This window comes from Peromyscus californicus, unplaced genomic scaffold (genome assembly GCF_007827085.1).
Source record: "Peromyscus californicus insignis strain IS unplaced genomic scaffold, ASM782708v3 Scaffold_5__1_contigs__length_169319896, whole genome shotgun sequence".
In the NCBI taxonomy this organism is placed as follows: Eukaryota; Metazoa; Chordata; class Mammalia; order Rodentia; family Cricetidae; genus Peromyscus; species Peromyscus californicus.
Genome location: NW_026294573.1, coordinates 41918968 through 41940551, shown reverse-complemented (window position 1 = coordinate 41940551; position 21584 = coordinate 41918968). Strand labels below are relative to the sequence as shown.

At 41.3% G+C, this 21584-nt stretch overlaps 1 protein-coding gene across 1 annotated transcript in view; it reads right to left on the bottom strand.

Annotated features, from left to right (window-relative positions):
• CUNH1orf185 (chromosome unknown C1orf185 homolog) overlaps positions 1-21291 on the bottom strand; it is an 85924-nt gene extending 64633 nt beyond the window's left edge. Inside the window, exon 1 of the mRNA XM_052717192.1 lies at positions 21147-21291. Coding sequence (XP_052573152.1) covers positions 21147-21291 — 145 coding nt within the window. The remainder of the gene's footprint in view (positions 1-21146) is intronic.
• Positions 21292-21584: the final 293 nt, after the last annotated feature.

Here is a 21584-nt window from a genome sequence, read left to right as displayed (position 1 = left end):
ACCTGGGTTTGATCCCTTGGATCTACATGGTGAAATGAGAGAGCCAACTATTACAAGTTACCTCTGACCTCCACACAAAGACCATGACACACACACACACACACACACACACACACACACACACACACACACACACACACATACACACACACACACACACACACAGAGAGAGAGAGAGAGAGAGAGAGAGAGAGAGAGAGAGAGAGAAAGAGAGAGAGAGAGAGAGAGAGGTATATACACACATAAATAACGAAATAAAACAGTTGTTTCTGTATTCAGCGTGGATTCATGAGATCCATCCATATTCATGCACTGTACCACTGGCACTTGCTCCTGTTGTCTGGGAGCTGTGCTTATGACTTTACTACAGTTTTTGTCCACCTTCTGCCTGGTATTCTTAGTCCTTCTCCATCAGTAGTTCTCATAGTTTTATTTCTTGCTGCTGTGATTAAAATACCCTGACAAAAACAACTTCAGAGAGAAGGCATTTCTTTTTTTAGCTCATTAATTCTAGGCTACAGTCCATCACTGCAGGGAAGTCAAGGCAGCCCGAACTTGAAGCAGCTATTCGTATTACAGCCACAGTCAAGAGCACAAAGAAATAAATGCATATGTACCTACCAGCGCTTAGCTTTGCAGTCTCCATTCTTATACAATCCAGGATGCTTAGGCTCAGGGTGTCACCCACAGCGGACAGGTCTTCCCATATCAATTAATGTAATCAAGATAATCCTCCACAGGCATGTCCATAGGCCATCCTAATATAAATAATCTTTCTTTGAGACTCCCTTACCAGGTGATCCTAGACCAGTGGCTCTCAGCCTGTGGGTCGCGACCCCTTTGGGGGATTAGAGCGAACCTTTCACAGGGGTCACCAAAGACCATAGGAAAACACAGATATTTACATTACAATTCATAACAGTAGCAAAGTTACAGTTATGAAGTAACAACGGAAATAATTTTATGGTTTGGGGTCACCACAACATAAAGAACTGTGCCGGGCGGTGGTGGCGCACGCCTTTAATCCCAGCACTTGGGAGGCAGAGGCAGGCGGATCTCTGTGAGTTCGAGGCCAGCCTGGTCTCCAAAGCGAGTTCCAGGAAAAGGCGCAAAGCTACACAGAGAAACCCTGTCTCGAAAAAAACCAAAAAAAAAAAAAAAAAAAAAAAAAAAAAAAAGAAACATAAAGAACTGTATTAAAGGGTCGCACATTAGGAAAGTTGAGAACCACTGTCCTAGACCATGTCAAGCTGACAATTAAAATCAGCTATCACAGTAGCTATTCTGGTATATGTGAATTATTGTCTCTTGATAGTTATAAATTGTATTTCCATGATGAGAATATTGAAAATTACTGTCAGTTTGGATATCTTCTTGTAGGACGACCTGTCCACTTCTTTCAACCATATTGAAATTTTAAAATGACTTTATCAGGCCTGGACAGATGGCTCAGCAGTTGAGAGTACTTGCTGCATTTACAGAGAACTGGAGCTCAGTTCCTAGCACCCATGACAAGTGGTTCACAAGTTCCTGCAGCTCCAGCAGATCCTCTTCTGGCCCCTTCTCAGGAGGACAAATGTTGCGTGTTGTCTTTCATATGTAAATCTGAATCTGGCTTATTTTGCTTACTATGATGATCTCTAGTTCCATTTTTCTTGCAAATAACATAATTTCATTATTCTTTATAGCTGAATAAAACTCTTGTGTACATACATCACATTTTATTTTTTTTCATCTCAACTATTATGTACATATGAGTTAGGGATGAAGCTTCATCATCTCTCCTACAGAGAGTCAGCTAGTCTAGCATTTTAGAGAAATCCATGTTTCTCAATTGAAGCTATAACTGTGTTGTAAATTTGGTGACTAGAGATAGGGGAACCTGTTTCAGAATTCTGTTCTGCATCGTTAGAGGCCTATATCTCTACTACACCTAAACCATAATATATCAATTGCTTCCTCAACTTATGGTATAAGGTCATATAGCATCAAAATTGATACATTGATATGCTACACATAAGAACTTTATGGAAAATCTTGAAGTCTTATTTTTCATAATGATTTTAGTTGTCTTAGTACTTATGCATTTGTATGTAAATTTTAGAATCAGCCTGGCAATTTCCATAAACCCCCAAAATCTTCTAGGATTGTGAGTGATATTGTAATAGAATAGCAAACTGGTGTTTTTGTAATACTGATTTTTTTCTCTGTGAACATTTTTTTTTTTTGTTTTCCATAGAAATTTGTTCATTCAAATCTATTCAGTCAGCTATGAAGAGTCTTCCTGTGTCAACTGGGCTGACAAATAGACCGAGATGGAACAAGCCCATCGCTCGACGCCTGGATTTGTTTTCCGTACACACTATCTATCGTACGTGGTCATCTGTTGAAACGGATTTCTTTCTACAGGTCTTAGTTTTAAACACCGTCAACACTATGAATTCTGAACAAACTGGAGTTAGTTCCTTTGTTTTAACTGATAATCCTCAACTTCACCACAAAATAAAGAGCATAGGCCAAGGAAGGCGTAACCAGTCACTCATCTGGGACTGTATGGCTTCTATCACTTGGGGTTTTCGGAATAGATGTGTTTGGGCCCCATTCAACTGCTAAAGAGGATTACATAATGAATATGCTACATTGAAATTATATGATATAGTATTAATTTTAATCATCAGTAGCTTGAACAGACTCATTGTTACTCAAAATTTAAAACCTGTTTCTGAGTCCACCAGGAGGTGGTATGTGTACATCACCTTGTCACCCTGTACTTGGGGGTGGGTGTCATGGACTACTTCAGTGGAAAATTTTGCCTTATAAATGAGTCACAGAAATTTTAAAAGACAGCTTTAGTTGTCATTTTAAGAATAACAAAGGGTGAAGATTCCTGAATGTTTAAAATCATCACAATTTTGAAATTTTTTTTTTGTTTTTTTTGAGACAGGGTTTCTCTGTGTAGCTTTGCGCCTTTCCTGGGACTCACTTGGTAGCCCAGGCTGGCCTCGAACTCACAGAGATCCGCCTGGCTCTGCCTCCCAAGTGCTGGGATTAAAGGTGTGCGCCACCACCGCCCGGCGAAATTTTTGAGAGTTCCTGGGGACACTGATTTATTATCCCTGGATCTTGAAAAGTAACATGCCAAGAATTTGAAAATACTGAGAAACTTGCTTTTTACGCTGTATGTCACAATTCTAAAATGTATCATTTTTGATGAATAAATGTACTTTAATACATTTTTTGAAGAATACCATATGCTTTAATTAAATATACATTGTAGTACTGATGCTGGCAGGGTAGAAGACACTTCTGTTGAAAATTATATATACACACATATATATTTATGTTTAAAAGATTTATTTATGTTTATTTTATGTGTGTGAATGTTTTGCCTGCATGTGTGTATGTGCACCACGTGTTTGCTTGGTGCCCAAGGAGACCGAAAGAGGGCCTCAGAGCCACAGTTAGCCATTGTGTTGGTGATGGGAACCAAACCTGGGTCCTCTGCAAGAGCAGTAAGTATTCTTAACTATCTCTCTAGCTCTTCCCATTGAGAACTATAAAAACTGGTTCATACATGACAAGATGAGAGGAAAAGGCAATCTCTTTGAAACAACAATTTTAAATTAAAAGTGTACTCAGTAGTTTGTAGTAACTGTATACATGTTATAACAACATGTACATATTTAGAACACCCCAGGACTCTCTTTATGAGAAAACAAACAATTACATGATTTCTAATTTATATTAACTTTTTAAAAACCCAATCTGTTTATATGCTTACTCCTCAGACAAGATCAATTATTCTGGGGCATACACTTTTAACACCATTATTAGAGTGGTTTGCAAATTACAAAATGCTCTTTCTTGAGAGTGGAACAGCTTTCACTTCCTGTTACAACCAACATTTGCCATTCAGTAAATGAAAAATGGAATGTGTAGCCCCAAACACAGATATACTTGAGCAAACTGACCGATACACATTATTGTTTTAAAAATAAAGATTGTGGGCTCTATGCTAGGAGTCCCAAGTAGGCAGTGTCAAATGGAGCCTGCTTCTCTGCCTCCTGGGTCATCACATCTCTTGGAGGTGTTATAGGCCTTGAGACATTGAGCTTTTTTTTCCTCTGCATCTTTAAAATCTGAAAGGAACGGATCAGTGTTTCAGCCACACACACCACAGCACCTCCACTGTCAAACTCTCCACAATAATTGGTTGCAGGAAATAGAGGGACCCACTGCCTCTTTGCAAAAATTTCATATTCATCTTCAGCCACCTGATGGGATCTACTTATAATATGCAAATCATGCTTATGGAGAAATCCCCCCAACCATTTGTGAACCAGAAGGGAAAGTCACTTCCTGTAATTTCCATCCCTGCCTAAGATGTCCTTATAGGGATCAGACCACAAGATAGCACAACCAAATCGGATGTGGTCCATCAATTGGTTGCACTGTTCACCCAGACTGGTCCATAGATTGACAATCTGGTGCTATACACCCATAATGGACTATTTTCTCATCCATGATGACTGACGTGAACTTTTCCCACCGTTAAATCTTCCCATAGTTGTGTCTTCTTTTCCATTCATCATGAAATCCATAGATTCTATGTAGCATAGCCATAGCTTTGGGAAGAACAGACTCTCTGGATATTTGATGTTGTCAGCTAGTAAGAGGCAGTCTCCAGAGATTGTCTACTTTGTCCCCATAGTCCCCCAGAAACATAGTGCTTTCTGGAGGGAAGCCAAGTTCCAGTGAGAAAGGCAAACTGAGAAAAACCTCCTGAGACTTTAACCACAGTCCTCAGATTTCATTCTTCTGTAGTGGAACAGTCTTACCTGGCTTGAACTCTCTCACTTCTTTTAAAATGTTTTAAAATTATATATATATATATATATAATTATATATATATTATATATATATATATATATATATATATATATATATATATATAGAGAGAGAGAGAGAGAGAGAGAGAGAGAGAGAGAGAGAGAGAGGAGTGTATGCCATGTCATGCATGTGGAGGATGTAGGGTAGTTTGTGGGAGTTAGGTTTTGTCTTTCCAGTATGGGGGTTCCAGGGCTTTAACTCAGATCTCCTGGGCTTGACAGCAGGTGCTGAACCATCTCATAGGCTCCAACCCTCTTTCACCTCTTCAGTGATGCTGTGTTTGCCGGTGTCTGCCCTTTCCTTGTGGGATGACTCATCCCTAACGGGTTTGAGGGCCAGACGGCTCAAACAAGTAAAAAAGATACTTTCTGAGAGTCAGCCTGGGTCTGCCTGATGGTCTTAGCAACAGCAGCTGAAACATGATCTGGAGATGACCTGGACCAATGAGGGGCAGCTATGTCACACCAGCTGATGCATATTCATCAGACCTCCCCCCAGGGTGGGGTGGAAGGTATATAAGGCTTGCCTCTTCCTGAATAAACTGAGCTTCTTGTTTCGACATTCTCCTTGAGTCTGTGTGGTTTGACTCTGCGCCTACTTGGCCCCGCCCCCAAAGGGAACAACAGCAAGGACCCTGCTCCATTTCCTGTCCACAGTAGATGTTCCCTGAGCCACACCTCCACAGGCTGCTGCCCAAGACTTGGGCCAGTACACAGAGGCAGTAGCTGTGGGCAGCAGGCCTCTCCTGGTGGAGTCCTTGTCCCACCCACCCTTGTCCCCTGCTTCCACCTTTTCTGTCCCCTGCTTCCTCCTTTTCCCACTGGAACCACTAGCATCTTGGTTTGGGTTTCTATTGCTGTGAAGAGGCACCGTGACCACATTTTCATAAAAGAGAACATTTAATTGGGGCTGGCTTACTGTTCAGAAGCTTAGTCCATTATCATCATGGTGGGAAGCATGGTGGCCCACAGGCACACATGGTGCTGGAGAAGGAGCCGAGAGTTCTACATCTGGATCTGGCAGGCAGCCGGGAAAGAAATCAACCCTGGGCCAGGCTTGAGTACTTGAAACCTCAGAGCCCTCCCCCAGTGACACACTTCCGACAAAGCCATACTTCCTAATAGTGCCATTCTCTATGAACCTATGGGGGCCATTTTTTTTCAAACCACCACAATGAGCTGGCTGTCCAGGAACATTTCAATTAAGGTCTTTAATTTTTCTCATCAACAGTTTGTAGTTTTCCATGTTGAGAGCTGTTTCACTTTTTACTAGATTTGTTTCTAAACAATGACCTTTCAAATGTTATTGTCAGTGATACTGTTTTGTAAATTTCACTTTTCTGTGATTTGCAGAAATACAATTAATTTTTGTGTGTTAACCTTGTCTATATCTGCCTTCCTAATTTATTGTTTAGATTTTCAATGTATGCATCATTATCTGTAAATAACATTTTACGTCCTTTCCTACTTCCATACCTTAAAAAAAACTTCATTTTATCATAATGTTGAGTAGTGAATCGCAGACATAGTATGTCTGTAAATGCAGGAGGAAAGTGTTACCCCTATAACTTAGCTGCAGGCCTGAGTACCCAAGACCAAATTCAGGTTGTGAGGCTTGCCCGCAGTCACCTTTATCTCTTTAGTTTTCTTGAGACATAGTTTCATTGTGTGGCTCAGGCTGGCCTGGAACTCACTGCTTGTCTTGAGCTCCTGGTAGTCCTCCTCCTTCAGCTCCTGAAGTACTGGCGTTGAGAGCGTGTTTAACCACACCTGACACAGTTCAGGTTTAGTTCCTCCCTCCCGGCTCCCCTCTCATTTGGTGAGTTTTTGTCTTAGATGAGCCTTGAACTTTATCGTGATGTTTTTGCTGTCACTCTTGCTGACTAATATGAAGAAAAACACCAATATAAGAAGAGAGCAAATATGGTTTTCTTCTTACTCGGTTAATCAATAGTTTTTCAAATGTTGAATCCACTTTGCTTCCTGGAATACATCTAAGTTGACCATTATGTATTATAATTTTTAAGTGTAACATTTTTTCATTTGTTGATACCTTATTTAGAATTTCAGTTTCAAGGTTCATAGTAGAAAAATGATGAGCGATATTATTTTCATGTATTATCTTTTGCCACGGTTAGGATTACGGTTATATTGTCTACTATCTACTGAGGCTGAGTTGGGAGGTACTCATTGTTTTGCTGAAGTTTGGAAGAAGTTGTGTTGATGTAACTTTTCCTCTCTCAGTGTTTGGAATGGCTTTCTAGAAAGGCATTGCAGGCCTGGAGATTTCTTTGTCAGGAATTGTCAGGGCTTTAATTGTGAATATAATTTCTTTACCCAAAATGAGACCATTCAGCTCTTTCCCATTATATATTTTGGAACTATGCTATTGAATGGATATAAATTTAGGATTCTCATGTGCTCCTTCTGAATTGACACTTTAATCATCATAAACTACTGCTCTGTATCTATTAATAATACCTTTTGCTTTAAAGTCTCTTTTTCCCCATATTAACACAGCCCTGATAGTTTTCTTTGGGTTGGGATTTATTTTCAGCTCTCTCTTTTCTCATCTCTACATGAGTCCTGAAAACAGCACACAATTACTTCCTGTTTTGCAGTCATCTGGATCATATTTATCTAACATCAGTACCGACATATATGGAGTTAATCTACTACCTAGCTGATTTTGTGTGTGTGTGTGTGTGTGTGTGTGTGTGTGTGTGTGTTAATCTTTCTTTATTTCTCCTCTCCCTTCCCCTCTTCTTACCGAGCTGAGGTTTTTTTTTTTTTTTTTTTTTTTTTTTTCCGAGACAGGGTTTCTCTGTGTAGCTTTGCGCCTTTCCTGGGACTCACTTGGTAGCCCAGGCTGGCCTCGAACTCACAGAGATCCGTCTGGCTCTGCCTCCCGAGTGCTGGGATTAAAGGCGTGCACCACCACCGCCCGGCGAGCTGAGGGTTTTTAGTTGCACATCTTTTTGGTATTGTTCTCATAAAGATCACTTCACAGCCAAATTTCTCAACCTCAGCCCTTTGACGCTCTGGGGCAGCCATTCCTTCTGTGACAAGACGGCCTTTGCATTGCAGGGCCGTGAGCAGCAACCTTGGCCTCTGCCCAGTAGCAGTATCCTCCTTCCCTTCCTGTTGTGCAAACTATCTCCAGATATTGCCACAGAGTGCCTGAACTAGCCAAATCAACCATGTTTAAGAACCCCTCCTCCAGAGTATTGTCTGATAGTGTTAATCCCACTGGTCGAGAATAGGACCATCACCACCACCATTTAAAGCCAAACTTGAAGCAAGCTTGAATTAAAGACTGCCAGGTTGATAGACTCTGGCCAGGCCCATCTCTGGGTTCCCAGGAGATGGACACAAGTCACATCCTGCAGAGGCTTGAAGAGGCAACCCCCACAAAGGTATTCCCATCAGGTCCGATCAGTGCCAAGCATGTATCCTGATGCATTTCCTGCCATGTACCTCCTGCCCATATGTGATCAAGCATGTGACTGTAGTTGGGTCAAAGAAACTTGTTTAGGGAGTGAAAACATGTGGTCCTATAAACAGTAGCCTCCAGCATTTCAGGAAATACCTGTCCTTGGGCAAGGGCCTTACAAGTCAGAGGCATTTTTCTTTCATGGATCTCTTAGGCACAGTAATTAAAATTTAAAACGTAATTTTGGCTCTCACATCAGCTACACAAGGCAAATGGTATCCGTAATGTAATTTACATGAAAAAGTAAAAGCACGAAAGTAAAATTAATTAAAACAATGTTTCTTTTTAAGTAGGTCTAGCCAAGTAGTTACCACTTCAGTATGTAATCAATGTAAAAGTATTATCTTTTATCTTCTTTTCTCGTTATGACTTGGAAATTCTGTGTGTGTTTCCATTCTCACTCTGAACTGAGCAGAGGAAGCAGCCACAGGCTTCTGCATTTGAACAGCTAGTCTTCAGCTGGTGGTTCTGTTCTGGAAGGTTTTGAAACCTTTGAGAGATGTTGGCTAACTGGAGGAAGGAGCTTGCTGGGAAGTAGGCATCCAGGATCACAGCCTAGGCCTACTTCCAAGCCAACTGTCTGCTTTCGGAGCTCAGACATGACATAGCCAATCACCTTCCACCGAGGCTGCCATTGCCACAAGCTGCCCCAACCATTAGGCTTTTCTTCGCCTTGATAGACTGAATATATTTTTCAAACCATGAGCTTAAATAATTCCTTTCACCTTTTTTTTTTTTCTTTTTCAAGATAGGGTTTCTCTGTGTAGCTTTGCACCTTTCCTGGAACTCACTTGGTAGCCCAGGCTGGCCTCAAACTCACAGAGATCCGCCTGGCTCTGCCTCCTGAGTGCTGAGATTAAAGGCGTGCACAACCACCACCCTCCTTTCACCTTTTAAATGGCTGTCAGTTATTTGTCACAGTGATGACCAAAACAGGAAGATCAGACACAAGAAGCTGGTATCAATCCATGGGACTGTTGCTGTGATAAACCTGACCATGTGGTTTACAGGCCTTTGCAATTGGTTTGTGGGGGAAACGTGGCAAAGTTTGGGCTAAGAGATCCCTACAGTGTGCAAACAGAGCTACTGGCCCCTCTGGCGGGAGCACAACAGAATGCTGACAGAGACTCAGGAAGGACTGTGCTCTTAAGTATTTTGTGGGGTTCAGGTGGGGTGAGGATGTTTATTTAGGATTGGGTTAGACGCCATTCATATTAATTCTGGTAAAGAATCTGGCTGTGTTAAACTCATGCCCTGGAAATCGTGAGTTAGGCTGAATTTCCAAGTAGTGAACTAATGTTTTTGGCAGAGGAAATTCCCAGACAGCATGGCATTAAGGCTGTGGTGTTGATATCACTTGCTGGATTTAGCTTGGTTTACAGTGAGAGTCAGCAGAAAAAGAGCAGAAAGATGCAGGAAAGGCACAGTTTGGTGCCTTTGGAAAGAGGTGTGAATCCTTGGAGTTGCAGGCAGTGCGGGTGGGGAGGAAATAGTTGTAACCGTTGCTAGTAAGGAGAAGTGTGTTGTGTGGGGCCATAGGAACGGTGCCCTGAGGGCAAGACACCATGTTAGCTTATGATTTTTATCACGGCCGTGACAGAAACATCTTAGGAGGAAGGGCTGGTTTTAGATTACGGTTCAGAGGACACAGCCCACAGAGGTGGAGAAGGCTTGACCACAGAAGTGGTCCATGACCACAGCAATGGGAGTGTGGATGGTTAGTTATGTCACGTCAGAGGTCAGAGTGGGAAGCTTGGGGAAGAACCAGGGCCAGGCTATAATCAGTGGCCACTCCATAGTGACCACTTCCTTCAGTGATGTTCCAGTTCAAAACTTCCCAAAATGGCCTCACCAGCCGGAAAGCAAGTGTTAAACACATGAACCTGTGAGGACATTTCACACTAAAGCTATAGTATATACAGCCTGTGGCTGACACATTGAGCAATGCTCTAGAGACTTCTCTATCCTTGCTCTATTGTGGTCATTAGTAAATAAGGCAGTGCTACAGTTTTAGAATCTCTCCAAAGACCTTCTCGGAAAACGCTCAGGCTCCAGCATGGCACTCTGGGTGGGTGAACTGGGTTGTAATGGAGAGTGATGCTGAGAGAGAATATCCCGGATCTTCAAGTAGCTGTTCTAAATTGTAGAGAGACACCTGTGTACTGTGGGATGGTCTGTATGTCAAATGTGTTGCTGATTGGTCAATAAATAAATCACTGATTGGCCATTGGCTAGGCAGGAAGTATAGGCGGGACAAGGAGGAGGATAGAGCTGGGAAGTGGAAGGCTGAGGGGAGACACTGCCAGCCGCCATCAGGACAAGGAAGATGTAAAGTACCGGTAAGCCACAAGCCACGTGGCAAGGTGTAGATTAATAGAAATGGATTAATTTAAGCTGTAAGAACAGTTAGGAAGAAGCCTGCCACGGCCATACAGTTTGTAACCAAAATAAGTCTCTGTGTTTACTTGATCGGGTTTGAGCGGCTTGGGACTGGCGGGTGAGAGAGATTTGCCCTGACTGTGGGCCAGGCAGGAAAACTCTAGCTACACCTGTGCTTCCTTTAGCTATGAGATTATCATCTTTTTATTCCTTCCATTTGGAAAATTAATGTATTTAATCAGCCTGCAGGAATTTGAACTGGAATTGGACCTCAAAAAAAGAAAGAAAGAAAGAAAGAAAGAAAGAAAGAAAGAAAGAAAGAAAGAAAGAAAGAAAGAAAGAAGGCGGCACAGGGACTTTCATCTACATGTATCAAGGGATGACCCTAGAGACAAAGAACTGAGCCAGGCCTAGAATGGGAGGGGGTCTTCCACCCACTATATCATTTAAAAAAAGGTGGGGGGATTCTTTCCTTTCTTCTCTCTTATTATCATCCATAATTAAATTTTATTTATTAAATGAATAAATGAACACCTTGCAGTGAAAAAAAAAGCCAGAACAGAAAAACATCTACATGATGTAACTGCACTTGTAAGTTATTTGTGCAGGGAAAAATTATCTTTCATTCATTTAGATTTTTACAAGTTAAAGCTTGAAATGTATGTTTTTCAAAATATCCTCTCTTTTCTTTTTTTTTTTTAATTTCTGAGGTTATAGTATGATTATCTCATGCATACACCCCGCCTCCTGTTGGAGGTTATTTTCACTTTGAAAAAATGAAAATGGGAAATATTTGAGATACAAAATCTTTTTTTTTCCTCAGGCCTGGACTTAAACAAAAAACCCTCTTGGTGACATAATTTATAGATGTATAACAGAGCCTCCCTGTGAGGACAGAGGCAGCCTGCTGAGAAGAGACAATGGAGAAAAGCTGGGGCCAAATCTCCTTCCTGAAAAGGAGGGTAGGCTGCCTCACACCTTCATCTAAGTATCTTCCAGCCTTTGCCTGCCTGATGGTTTTCCCTGAACTGAGAGACTGCCTCAGGTATGATGGAGAGAGTTTGGATTCTTTCTCTCTCCAGTTTGGCCAAACTATAAGTAATCCATTTTCCTTTATATATTTTTGTTTTCTAATTATTCTTTTTTTTGTTTTTGTTTTTGTTTTTTGTTTTTCGAGACAGGGTTTCTCTGTGTAGTTTTGGTGCCTGTCCTGGATCTCGCTCTCTAGACCAGGCTGGCCTTGAACTCACAGAGATCTGCCTGCCTCTGCCTCCCGAGTGCTGGGATTAAAGGTGTGCGCCACCACTGCCCGGCTTCTAATTATTCTTGAATACATGGAAACTGAAGTGGCAGGCCATAACCTGAGAGACACCATGTGTGCAGCCAACAGCAAGTCCATAAAGCGTGGCCTAGCTAAGCTCTTGGGAGCCTCTGTCCACCACAGCGTGCCCCAGGTCATGGGCTTTTATGTCGTCTTAGCCTGTGGAGATGCAGTCTTGCTTTGGTCCCATCCTTCGTTAGTTCATTATTCCTTCCTTCTGAAATAGGAATATTTAACCTGTGCTATTACTATCTCTTAGAAGTACCTAACGTTCTTTTTTATTTTCACAAAGGCTCACAGTTAAGTTTATTTTGAGTGTTGGAGAAGATTGAAGGCTGTAACTCTTTGTGTTTGTTTGTTTAACAACTCTAGAATAATTTAGAAATGAGCTAAATGCATTTTGCGTTGTGAGAGGGACACCAGCTTGGAGGGGAGCAAGGAGAAATACTACAGTTTGTATTTTAAATTTTTCCAAAGGCCACATGTTAAGATTTATTCTCTGGCTTGGTGCCTTTGGAAAGTGGTACAAATGGTAAGGGGTGGGGCCTAGCAGGAGGTCTCCTGATTAGTGGGAGCACCCTTGTCGGTATTTGTGAGGCCTGATAAAAGCCCTAAAGAAAGTAGGAATAGAAGGAACACATTTCAACATAATGAAGGCTAATGTGCAATAAATCTGTTGCCAACATTATTTCAAATGAGTGAAAAGTCAAAGAATTTTCTCTAAAGCCAGGCACAAGATAATGGTGCCCTTATTCAACATAGTGATTGAGATCTTAGCTAGAGCAATAAAACAAGAGAAAGAAATAAAGTGGATAGAGTAGTAAAGAAAGAAGTCAAATGTTTCCTGTTTGCTGGAGACATGATACAATATTTACAATACCCTAATGACTCCACTAGAAAGTTCTTAAATCCTATAAACACTTTCATCAAAGTAGAATACAAAATTAGTAGCTTTTCTATGTTATGCCAATAACAAACTTGCCAATAAATAAACCAGGAAAAAAAATCCCATGCACAATAGCTTAAAAAAAAACAAAAACAAAGAAAGAAAAGAAGAAGAAGGAGGAGGAGGAGGAGGAGGAGGAGGAGGAGGAGGAGAAGAAGAAGAAGAAGAAGAAGAAGAAGAAGAAGAAGAAGAAGAAGAAGAAGAAGAAGAAGGAGAAGAAGATTCCCAACCAAAGAGGTAGACAATCTCTACAATGAAAAAAGAAATTGAGGCAGATGTTAGAATATGCACAGGCCTCCTATGCTCACGGATTCGCAGAATTAGTTGTGTGGAGATATCTATATTACTCTAATACACAGACTTAACACAATCCTCGTGAAAATTCTCCTGACATACTTTACATAATCAGAAAACAACAACCACAAAAAACAACCTAAAATGTATATAGAGGCACAAAAGGCTCCAAAGAATCCCAGCTATGGTAAACACAAGAGCAAAGCTGAAGCATCACTTTACCCCCTTGAAACTGCACTACACAGCACAGTAGCAAAAACAGCGTGGTCATCACACAAAACAGACACGTGCTCCAGCAGAATAGAATAGAGGTTCCAGAAATAAGCCCATATGAACACACACACACACACGCACACACACACACACACACACACACACACACAATGTACCAAGTTTTCTTTTTTGAGTCACCAACCAGCTCCCAAATCATGACACAGAGACTTCTTATTAATTATAAATGCTCAACCTAGCTTAGGATCCTTTCTGGCTAGCTCTCTTTAACTTAAATGTTTCTCTTTATCTACCTTTTGCCTTTGTTTTTTTTTTCTTTCTTTCTTTTTATATGTCTTTCTTTCCTGCTTCCTCAGGTGTCTGTCTGTCTGGCAGCTGCCTGGTTTCTGGCCCCAGATGTGTCCATCTCTGTCTCCCTTGTTCTCCCCTCCTTTCTCCAGAGTTCTTCTACTTATTCTCTGTCTGCCAGCCCCACCTATCCTTTCTCTGCTATCGGCTGTTCAGCTCTTTACTAGACCTATCAGGTGCCTTGGGCAGGCAAGGTAAAACAGATGCAACACATCTTTACATAGTTAAGCACACATCCTTACATGGTTAAACAAACACAGCATAAGCAAATGTAACACACCTTTACACAGTTAAAGTAATATTCCACAACACACACACACACACACACACACACACACACACACACACACACACACACACACAAATCCTACTCAAGGTTTGGGGACATGTCTCAGTGAGTAAAAGCGCTTGTCACACAGATCTGATTAACCAAGTTCAACTTAAAACCTGGAACCCACATAAAAAGCAGGATGGCATGGCACACATCTGCAGTCCCAACACTTCTGAGGCAGGAGGGAAAGCAGAGGCAGAAGAAGTTTATGGGCCAGCTAGCCTGGAGTGTGCCACATAGCTGCAGCAATAAGAGAGACTCTGCCTCAATAAGGTGGGAGGTGAGAACTGATCTCTACATCCACTTCGGCATGTATCTGCTCCCTACCCCCACATTCTAATTCAAAATGTATCAGAGACCTTAAATTAGACCCGAAACTGCTAGAGGAAAGCATAGGTAAAGCACTCCATGATACAGACACAGGTAAGGACTTACTGAAAATGGACTCCAGTAACACAGGAAGTAACCCCAAGAATTGGCAAGTGAAATTGAGTGAAATTAAAAGGCTTCTGCACAGCAGATGAACGAATCAGTAAAACGAAGAGACAGCCTGAAGAGTGGGAGATATTTACCAAGCACATATGTGACAGGGGATTAATATCTGCATAGAACTCCAAAAATGAAATACCAATAAAGCAAATCATCCAATCAGAGAGTTGACTAATTAAATTGAATAGACAGCTCTCAAAGGAAGAAATTCAAATAGCCAATAAATATTTGCAAAAGTGTTCAACATACTTAACTGCCAAGGGAAATACAAATTAAAACAGCCTTGGAATTTCATTTCACCCCAGTTATCATCAAGAAAATAAAGGACAGCAAATGCTTGCCAGGGTGTGAGCAAAGAGAAGCCCTCATAACTGGCTGGTAGGAGTATAAACTAGTGCAGCCACTATGGAAATCAGTATAGAGGTTCCTCAAAAATCTGAAAATAGAATATTCATAAATATGATTCAGTGACAACAGTCCTGGGCATATACACAAAGGACTCTAAGTCAGCATGCTAGAGAGATACATGTGTGTGTCTCTGTGTTTATTGCTACACTATTAACAATAGCCAAAATATAGAGTTGGCCATCCCTCAGACAGATGTTTGAAGGAAATGTGGAATATATGCACAATGGAATTTTTTCAGATACTAAAAAAGAATGAGATTATGAAGTCTGTAGGAAAATGTATGGAACAGTGTGGGACAGTTCCACACAGTTAAACTGATCAGTACGTTAAATGAAACAAGTCAGATTCAGAAAGACAAAGATTATGTGTTTTCTCTCATATGCGGAACCTTGGTTGTGTGTCTATGTATAAAACACGAAGTGAAAAGGAGACTATGAGAAAGAAGGAGGTCCAAAGGAAAGGGAAGAGGAACAAGAGAAGGAATCGGAATGTATGTGTCATAATAGCAAAATGGGAGAATGTGGGGGGTTGAAAGGGGACCAACAAAAGGGAGAGAAGGGGGCTGGAGAGGGTAGTGGTGGGGCAAATGAGAGCAAAGTTTAGCAATTTATATGTAGGAAAGAAAGTCACAATGAAACCCACTTCTTTGCTCACAAACATAAAAAGTATAATTAAAATTATAATTTTTCTGGAAAAAGCAAACTTAATTTATTAATTCTTTCATATTTCATACAATGTATTTTGATCATATTTATCCCCATTTCCCCCCTCTAATCCCTCCCAGATTTATCCCATCTCCCGACCCACCCCAAATTTTGTGTCCTTCCATTTTTTAAGAACCCATGAGTTCCCATTTGTGCTGCCCATATACTTCTGGGTGTGGGGCCATCCACTGGAGTGAGGTTGACCTACGAGGAGCCACACCCTCAAGAAAATGGACTCTTCTTCCCTCAGAAGCCATCAGCTGCCCTCAGTTAGAGGTGGGCTAATGAACTCCTTCCTGCTCCATGCTAGAGTGCCCAGTGATCTGTGTAGACAGCCACCGCAGCTATGAGCTCAAGAGTGCAGCAGTCCTGTGGTGATTGTATTCTGGTTTTATGCAAGCTCTGGCTCCTACAGTCTTTCCTCCCCCTATTCCATGGTGGTCTCTGAGTCTTTGGAAGAGGTGTGACATAGATGTCCCATTTGAAGCTGAGCACCTCTGTGACACTTGCTCTCTGCACTTTGACCAGTTGGGAGTTCCTGCTTTAACCACTCTTCACGGTACAAAGAAGCATCTTTTGTGAGGACTGAGAACTGAACTAGCTTGTGGGTAGAGAGAGATGAACGTATAGGGTAATTTGATACTATGTCCACTTGGTACAATAACAGTGTCACCCCCGAAGCTAATGAGTTCCCCAACCATGGGTTCTTGTCCAGATTTACAGTACCAGGCATGTGTTTCCTCCTGTGGAGCAGGCTTTAAATCTAATCTGAAAGCAAGTGGTTACCCCCATGACATTCATGCCACTCTTGCACTCATGGGCACCTTGTCCTGCTGGTCATTTTGTTGCAGCAAACTATCAACTTTAATGCAACTATAAATGTCACGATACTTGTATCAAATATTAAGCAATACAGATTTTATAACTTATTTGCACAAATTGTTTGTTATTCAATTTTTGTTATTTTAAGTCTAAAATTTTAATTGTTTTCCAGTTTTTTTACAATGTATCATTCTGGAAAAATGTATAACTTTGGTAATGTATTTTTTTGTTGTTGCAGCAGAATATTACCTATCCTTCCTCCTATATCCTATTCACAAGTCAAATTATCACTATGACTTTGAGTGAATTTTTTAAATTAGTAAATTAATTGAGCTATTTTCACTTAGGTATTAGGGATTTGGGTTTCCTTTTTATGAAATATATGTCATTTTTGCCTCTTACAGGTTGCTTACTTTTCATTGATTTGAAGAAGTTTTTAATCTATCTTTCTAGAATGGGTTATCTATCCTTTTGGTTATAAGCCTTTAGGGGATGAACCGTCACTCCAGCTCAAGAGTAGCTCATTGTAATCATTTCATATTGAAAATATTTCCCCCATTCTATAATTTTTATGGACTTTTCTATGAATATATATCATACTAAATAAGATTCAAAAATTTATAGGCATGATGAGATTGAGATGTTTGTTGACCATCCAAGTGAGAGTATATTGACCACAGATGAAAATTTGGGGATGTACACTGACTCTCAGAATCACTGTGTCAGATTCTCCACTAGCCCTCCTAGCCTGATGTCAGTTACTTGCTCAGCATCAATTACCTCATTGACCAATTCTATAGACTCTATGGGAACAAGTAGCTTTACAACTGAATCTTAGAGTCTTGACTCCTTCCACAAATTCTAGGATTAGATGAAGAACAAGAAGCCAGATGACTGGGAATTAAAGAATAATTATATCTGTGAGAAGCAAACGGGGATAACACAGCAAGGGAGGGAGGGAGAGAGGGAGAAGGAGAAAGAGAGAGAGAGAGGGAGAGAGAGAGAGAGAGAGAGAGAGAGAGAGAGAGAGAGAGAGAGAGAGAGAGAGGAGAATTTGCTCATTCTTCCAGGAACATAATAATTAGTAGACCATCTTTCTGCCCTTTGCGTTTTATCTACTCTCCCACTGTCTTTCCATCTCCAAATTGTACATATTTTGACAGGTCCTGCTCAATGGGTCCTTTTCCATTTTAGCTCCTGGGTTGTTTTTTCACTCAGCTCTAACGGAACCTTTCCTCTTTCTTACCCATGATGCTTACTGTTTTCACTCACATAATTACCACCTCTTCACAAGACAAACTGGGCCCAGCACAGTGCTCCAGAAAGTTATTTCATCCTTTCTCCTGATTCTTTCAAGGTCATTCTGCCCAATTTTTATTCCCTACTCCTGGCTGTTGTCACAGGCAGATTCCATAGCTTTACAATTGTGCTTAGTAATTGTAAAAACAAACAAACAAACAAAAAAAAAACAAAAAAAACCTTCAGAGGGCTGGAGTGGGTGCTCAGTCCGTAAAGTACCTGCTGAGTAAGCATGAAGACCTGCGTTTGGATACCCAGCACCCAGGTATAGGTATAAATCTGGGTGCCGTGGCTTGTGTCTATGACCCTAGTGTTCTGGAAGGAGAATCTCTGGAGCTCACTGGCCACCCAGCCCAGCTGCATCAGTAGCCTCAAGTTGAGTGTGAGACCCTGTCTCAAACAAAGTGGAGAACAATGGAAGAAGGCATAAGTGACTGCCTCTGTAGTCACACCAAACACACCTACATGAACATGTACACACACCCACACACCTACACTCAAATGAAATAAAAAACTCAAAACTCTCTTACTTAAATAAATGATGCATCTCTTTTGAAACTAGAAAAGTCAAATCTCAACACTCCTACTTCAAATGTTTATACAGGTTAATCTTCTCTTCCACCCAGGTTGGAATTCTAATTCAGGGTTAGAAGTCTTTGTTAGTGAAAGTCGGATAACTGACTTGTCTCTAGTCTGCCATTTCTTCTCCCTCATTCACAACGCTGGTTTGATTTGGAACAGGAGAGAAAGAGGGAGGGAAAGACACACTTGATTGATACAGTGAAAGTCTGCCTTGGGGGGGGGGTATTTCTTCTCCATGGTAATTATACAGTTGGGTTACATTTTCAACAAAGCAGGTCTGTGGCTTCCTTTAGACTCCTTTCTGATTCCTGGAGATACACTATAATCCTCAGTGTCTCTCACAGCCTACCAAGTACAACTTCCTTTAACATTAAAAAAAATTCTCTGTAGTTAAAAAAAATTATTGAAGCTCAGTTTCTGGGAGTCCACACATCTCTTACAGTCACCTCATCCAAACTTTTTTTTTTTTTTTTTTTTTTTTTTTTTTGTGGAGTCCCTTTCAAGGAAACTTAATCTATCATCGTTGTAGGACAGTGGTGGGACAGAAAACAGACTGTAATAATTTGACCACAAGAGGATTGGGGTGTGTGTGCGTGTGTGTGTGTGCGTGTGTGTGTGTGTGTGTGTGTGTGTGTGTGTGGTCTTTGCTCTAAACATACTGCCTTGGAATTTAATACGTACTGAAACTTCCAGGAGGGCAGTGGTGGTACATGCCTTTAATCCCATCACTCAGTGTTGCAGGATGTTTGTGCACACTGACTCTCTGAGACTGCCAGTAAAGTTTACCTTGAATCAGAGGGCAGACTGAGCGATATGGCTGGAATCAGCCATAGAGGTTTTGGAGGATACAGATAGAAAGACACAAGAATTAGTAGGGAGGGACTAAGAAAGCTTCTTGAGACTTTTGGCTCAGGGAAGGAGAGAGAGGAGGTCGCTGGTAGATTCTCTGCCACTTCTCTCAGGTTTTGACCCCAATATTTGACTCTGAAACAACTTAGATAAATACATCACTCTGAAGATAGAGGCAGGAAGATTGCTGTAAGTTCCAGGCCAGCCTGGTCTATAGAACAAGTTCCAGGACAGACTCCAAAGCTACACAGAGAAACCCTGTCTTGAAAAACAAAAACAAAACAACACAAACTTTCACAGAAGTCAAGGGGTAGCACAGAACTCTGTTTTGACAAGACTTCCACTCTTGTACTACTTTATCACCAAAATATTCCTTGGTACCTTCAAAAATAATCTTGTCACGACGTACTTATCCCTGTTAGACAAAACCCTTAAGCCAGACATGGTAACATACACCTGGAATCCCAGGACTTGAGAAGGGAAGGCAGGGGTCAAGCATCAGAAGTTTGAAGTAGTCATCCTTGGCTACGCAGTGAGTATGAGAGCAGCCTGGGCTACATGAGACCCTGTCTGAAAATAAAAACAAAACCAAACAGAGCTCAGAGCCCCCAGGTCTTATTTCCCACCTACCTCTGACACTTTTCTGTTGTAACAGCCTACATCTTGTTTTACATGTAGTTCAACCTCTCCACCATCATAATTTCAAGTGTTGACTCTAACCATCATCTCCTGCCTTTCACTATGGACCATCCAAGTGGAAGCACTGGATGGAGCCAACTTGAAAGTATCAGCAATTCTCTTAGTCCTGCTGAGATGCGTTGTGGAATACTGTTTTAACTAGGCTAAGATGTGTTACATTTGTTTATGCTGCAGAATATCACTGTAACTGTGTAAAGGTGTGTTACTTTTGTTTATGCTGCATTTGTTTAACCATGTAAGGATGTGTGTTTAATTACGTAAAGATGTGTTGCATCTGTTTCACCTTGCCTGCCTAAGACACCTGATTGGTCTAATAAAGAGCTGACTGGCCAATAGCTAGGCAGAGAAAGGATAGGTGGAGCTGCTAGGGAGAGAGAATAACTAGGAGGAGAAATCTAGGCTAAAAAGAACAAGAGAAGGAGGAGAGAATAAGGGGTGCACCTGGGCCAGGAAGCCAGGCAGATGCCAGACAAACAGACGTAGAGAAGCAGTGAAAGTAAGATATACAGCAGTAAGAAAGGTAACAAGACCCGAGGCGAAAGGTAGATAAGGAGAAACAGACTAATTTAAGTTAAAAGAGCTAGCCAGAAATGTGCCTAAGCTTGGCCGAGTATTCAAAACTAATAAGTCCCTGTGTCATGATTTGGGAGCTGGTTGGTGGCCAAAAAGAAAAGGCTTGGTACAAGGATGTCTTCCTTGTCTTCCATTCGGTTTATGATGACTCTGTGCCGTCCTTAGCTAATTTAAACTCTGTGGCCGATGGCAAGAATTTCCCGACTACCACAGGAACCCCTTTCCCTTTCTCTGGCTTTGTCATACCCCTATGGCAAAACTAGTTAAATCCAGTTCTCATTATACTCACAGAACTAAATGTGGCTGGGGAACACGCCACTGCATTGCTACTTTTCACCTTTAACTTAGGATCACGAATCTCCGATGGGCCCTTAGTGGTATCCTGAGTTCATTCCACATTGCCTAACGTTTCCACTGCCACCCCGTTAGAAACTTTTTCTTTCCTTTACACTTTCAGTCCCTCAGAGTCCCTGACTTCTCCTCCCTCACTTCTTTCCTCCTCTGAGTCTCGGCTATGATGGCTGGATGGGCTGAGCACACTCTCGAGGTAGCGAGAGGAATCCACGGAAAGAATGTAGACAATGCGAGATGAGTTAGAGATGTGGCTGAAGTCAAAGATGGGTTGTGAATACATGATATGGGTGCCCGAGACACCAGAGATGGGGTGCCTGTGTAGTAATTGTTATGTTAAGTGTGGTGCTGCCTAAGAATGAGAACAGTTAAATCTGGAATCAGTACATTTCAGTGCTTGCTATTTTTCCGACTCAAAAACAAATTCAGTTTCTTGCCTAGTTAGGATATGATGTGAATTTTTATTACCCTATTTACTGCATTTTGATTACATTAATTTTTTATGGAATTTATTTGGAGAGATGAGACAACTTACAGTTTTGTTAAATGTACAAACTGGAGAATGATTCAGAATAA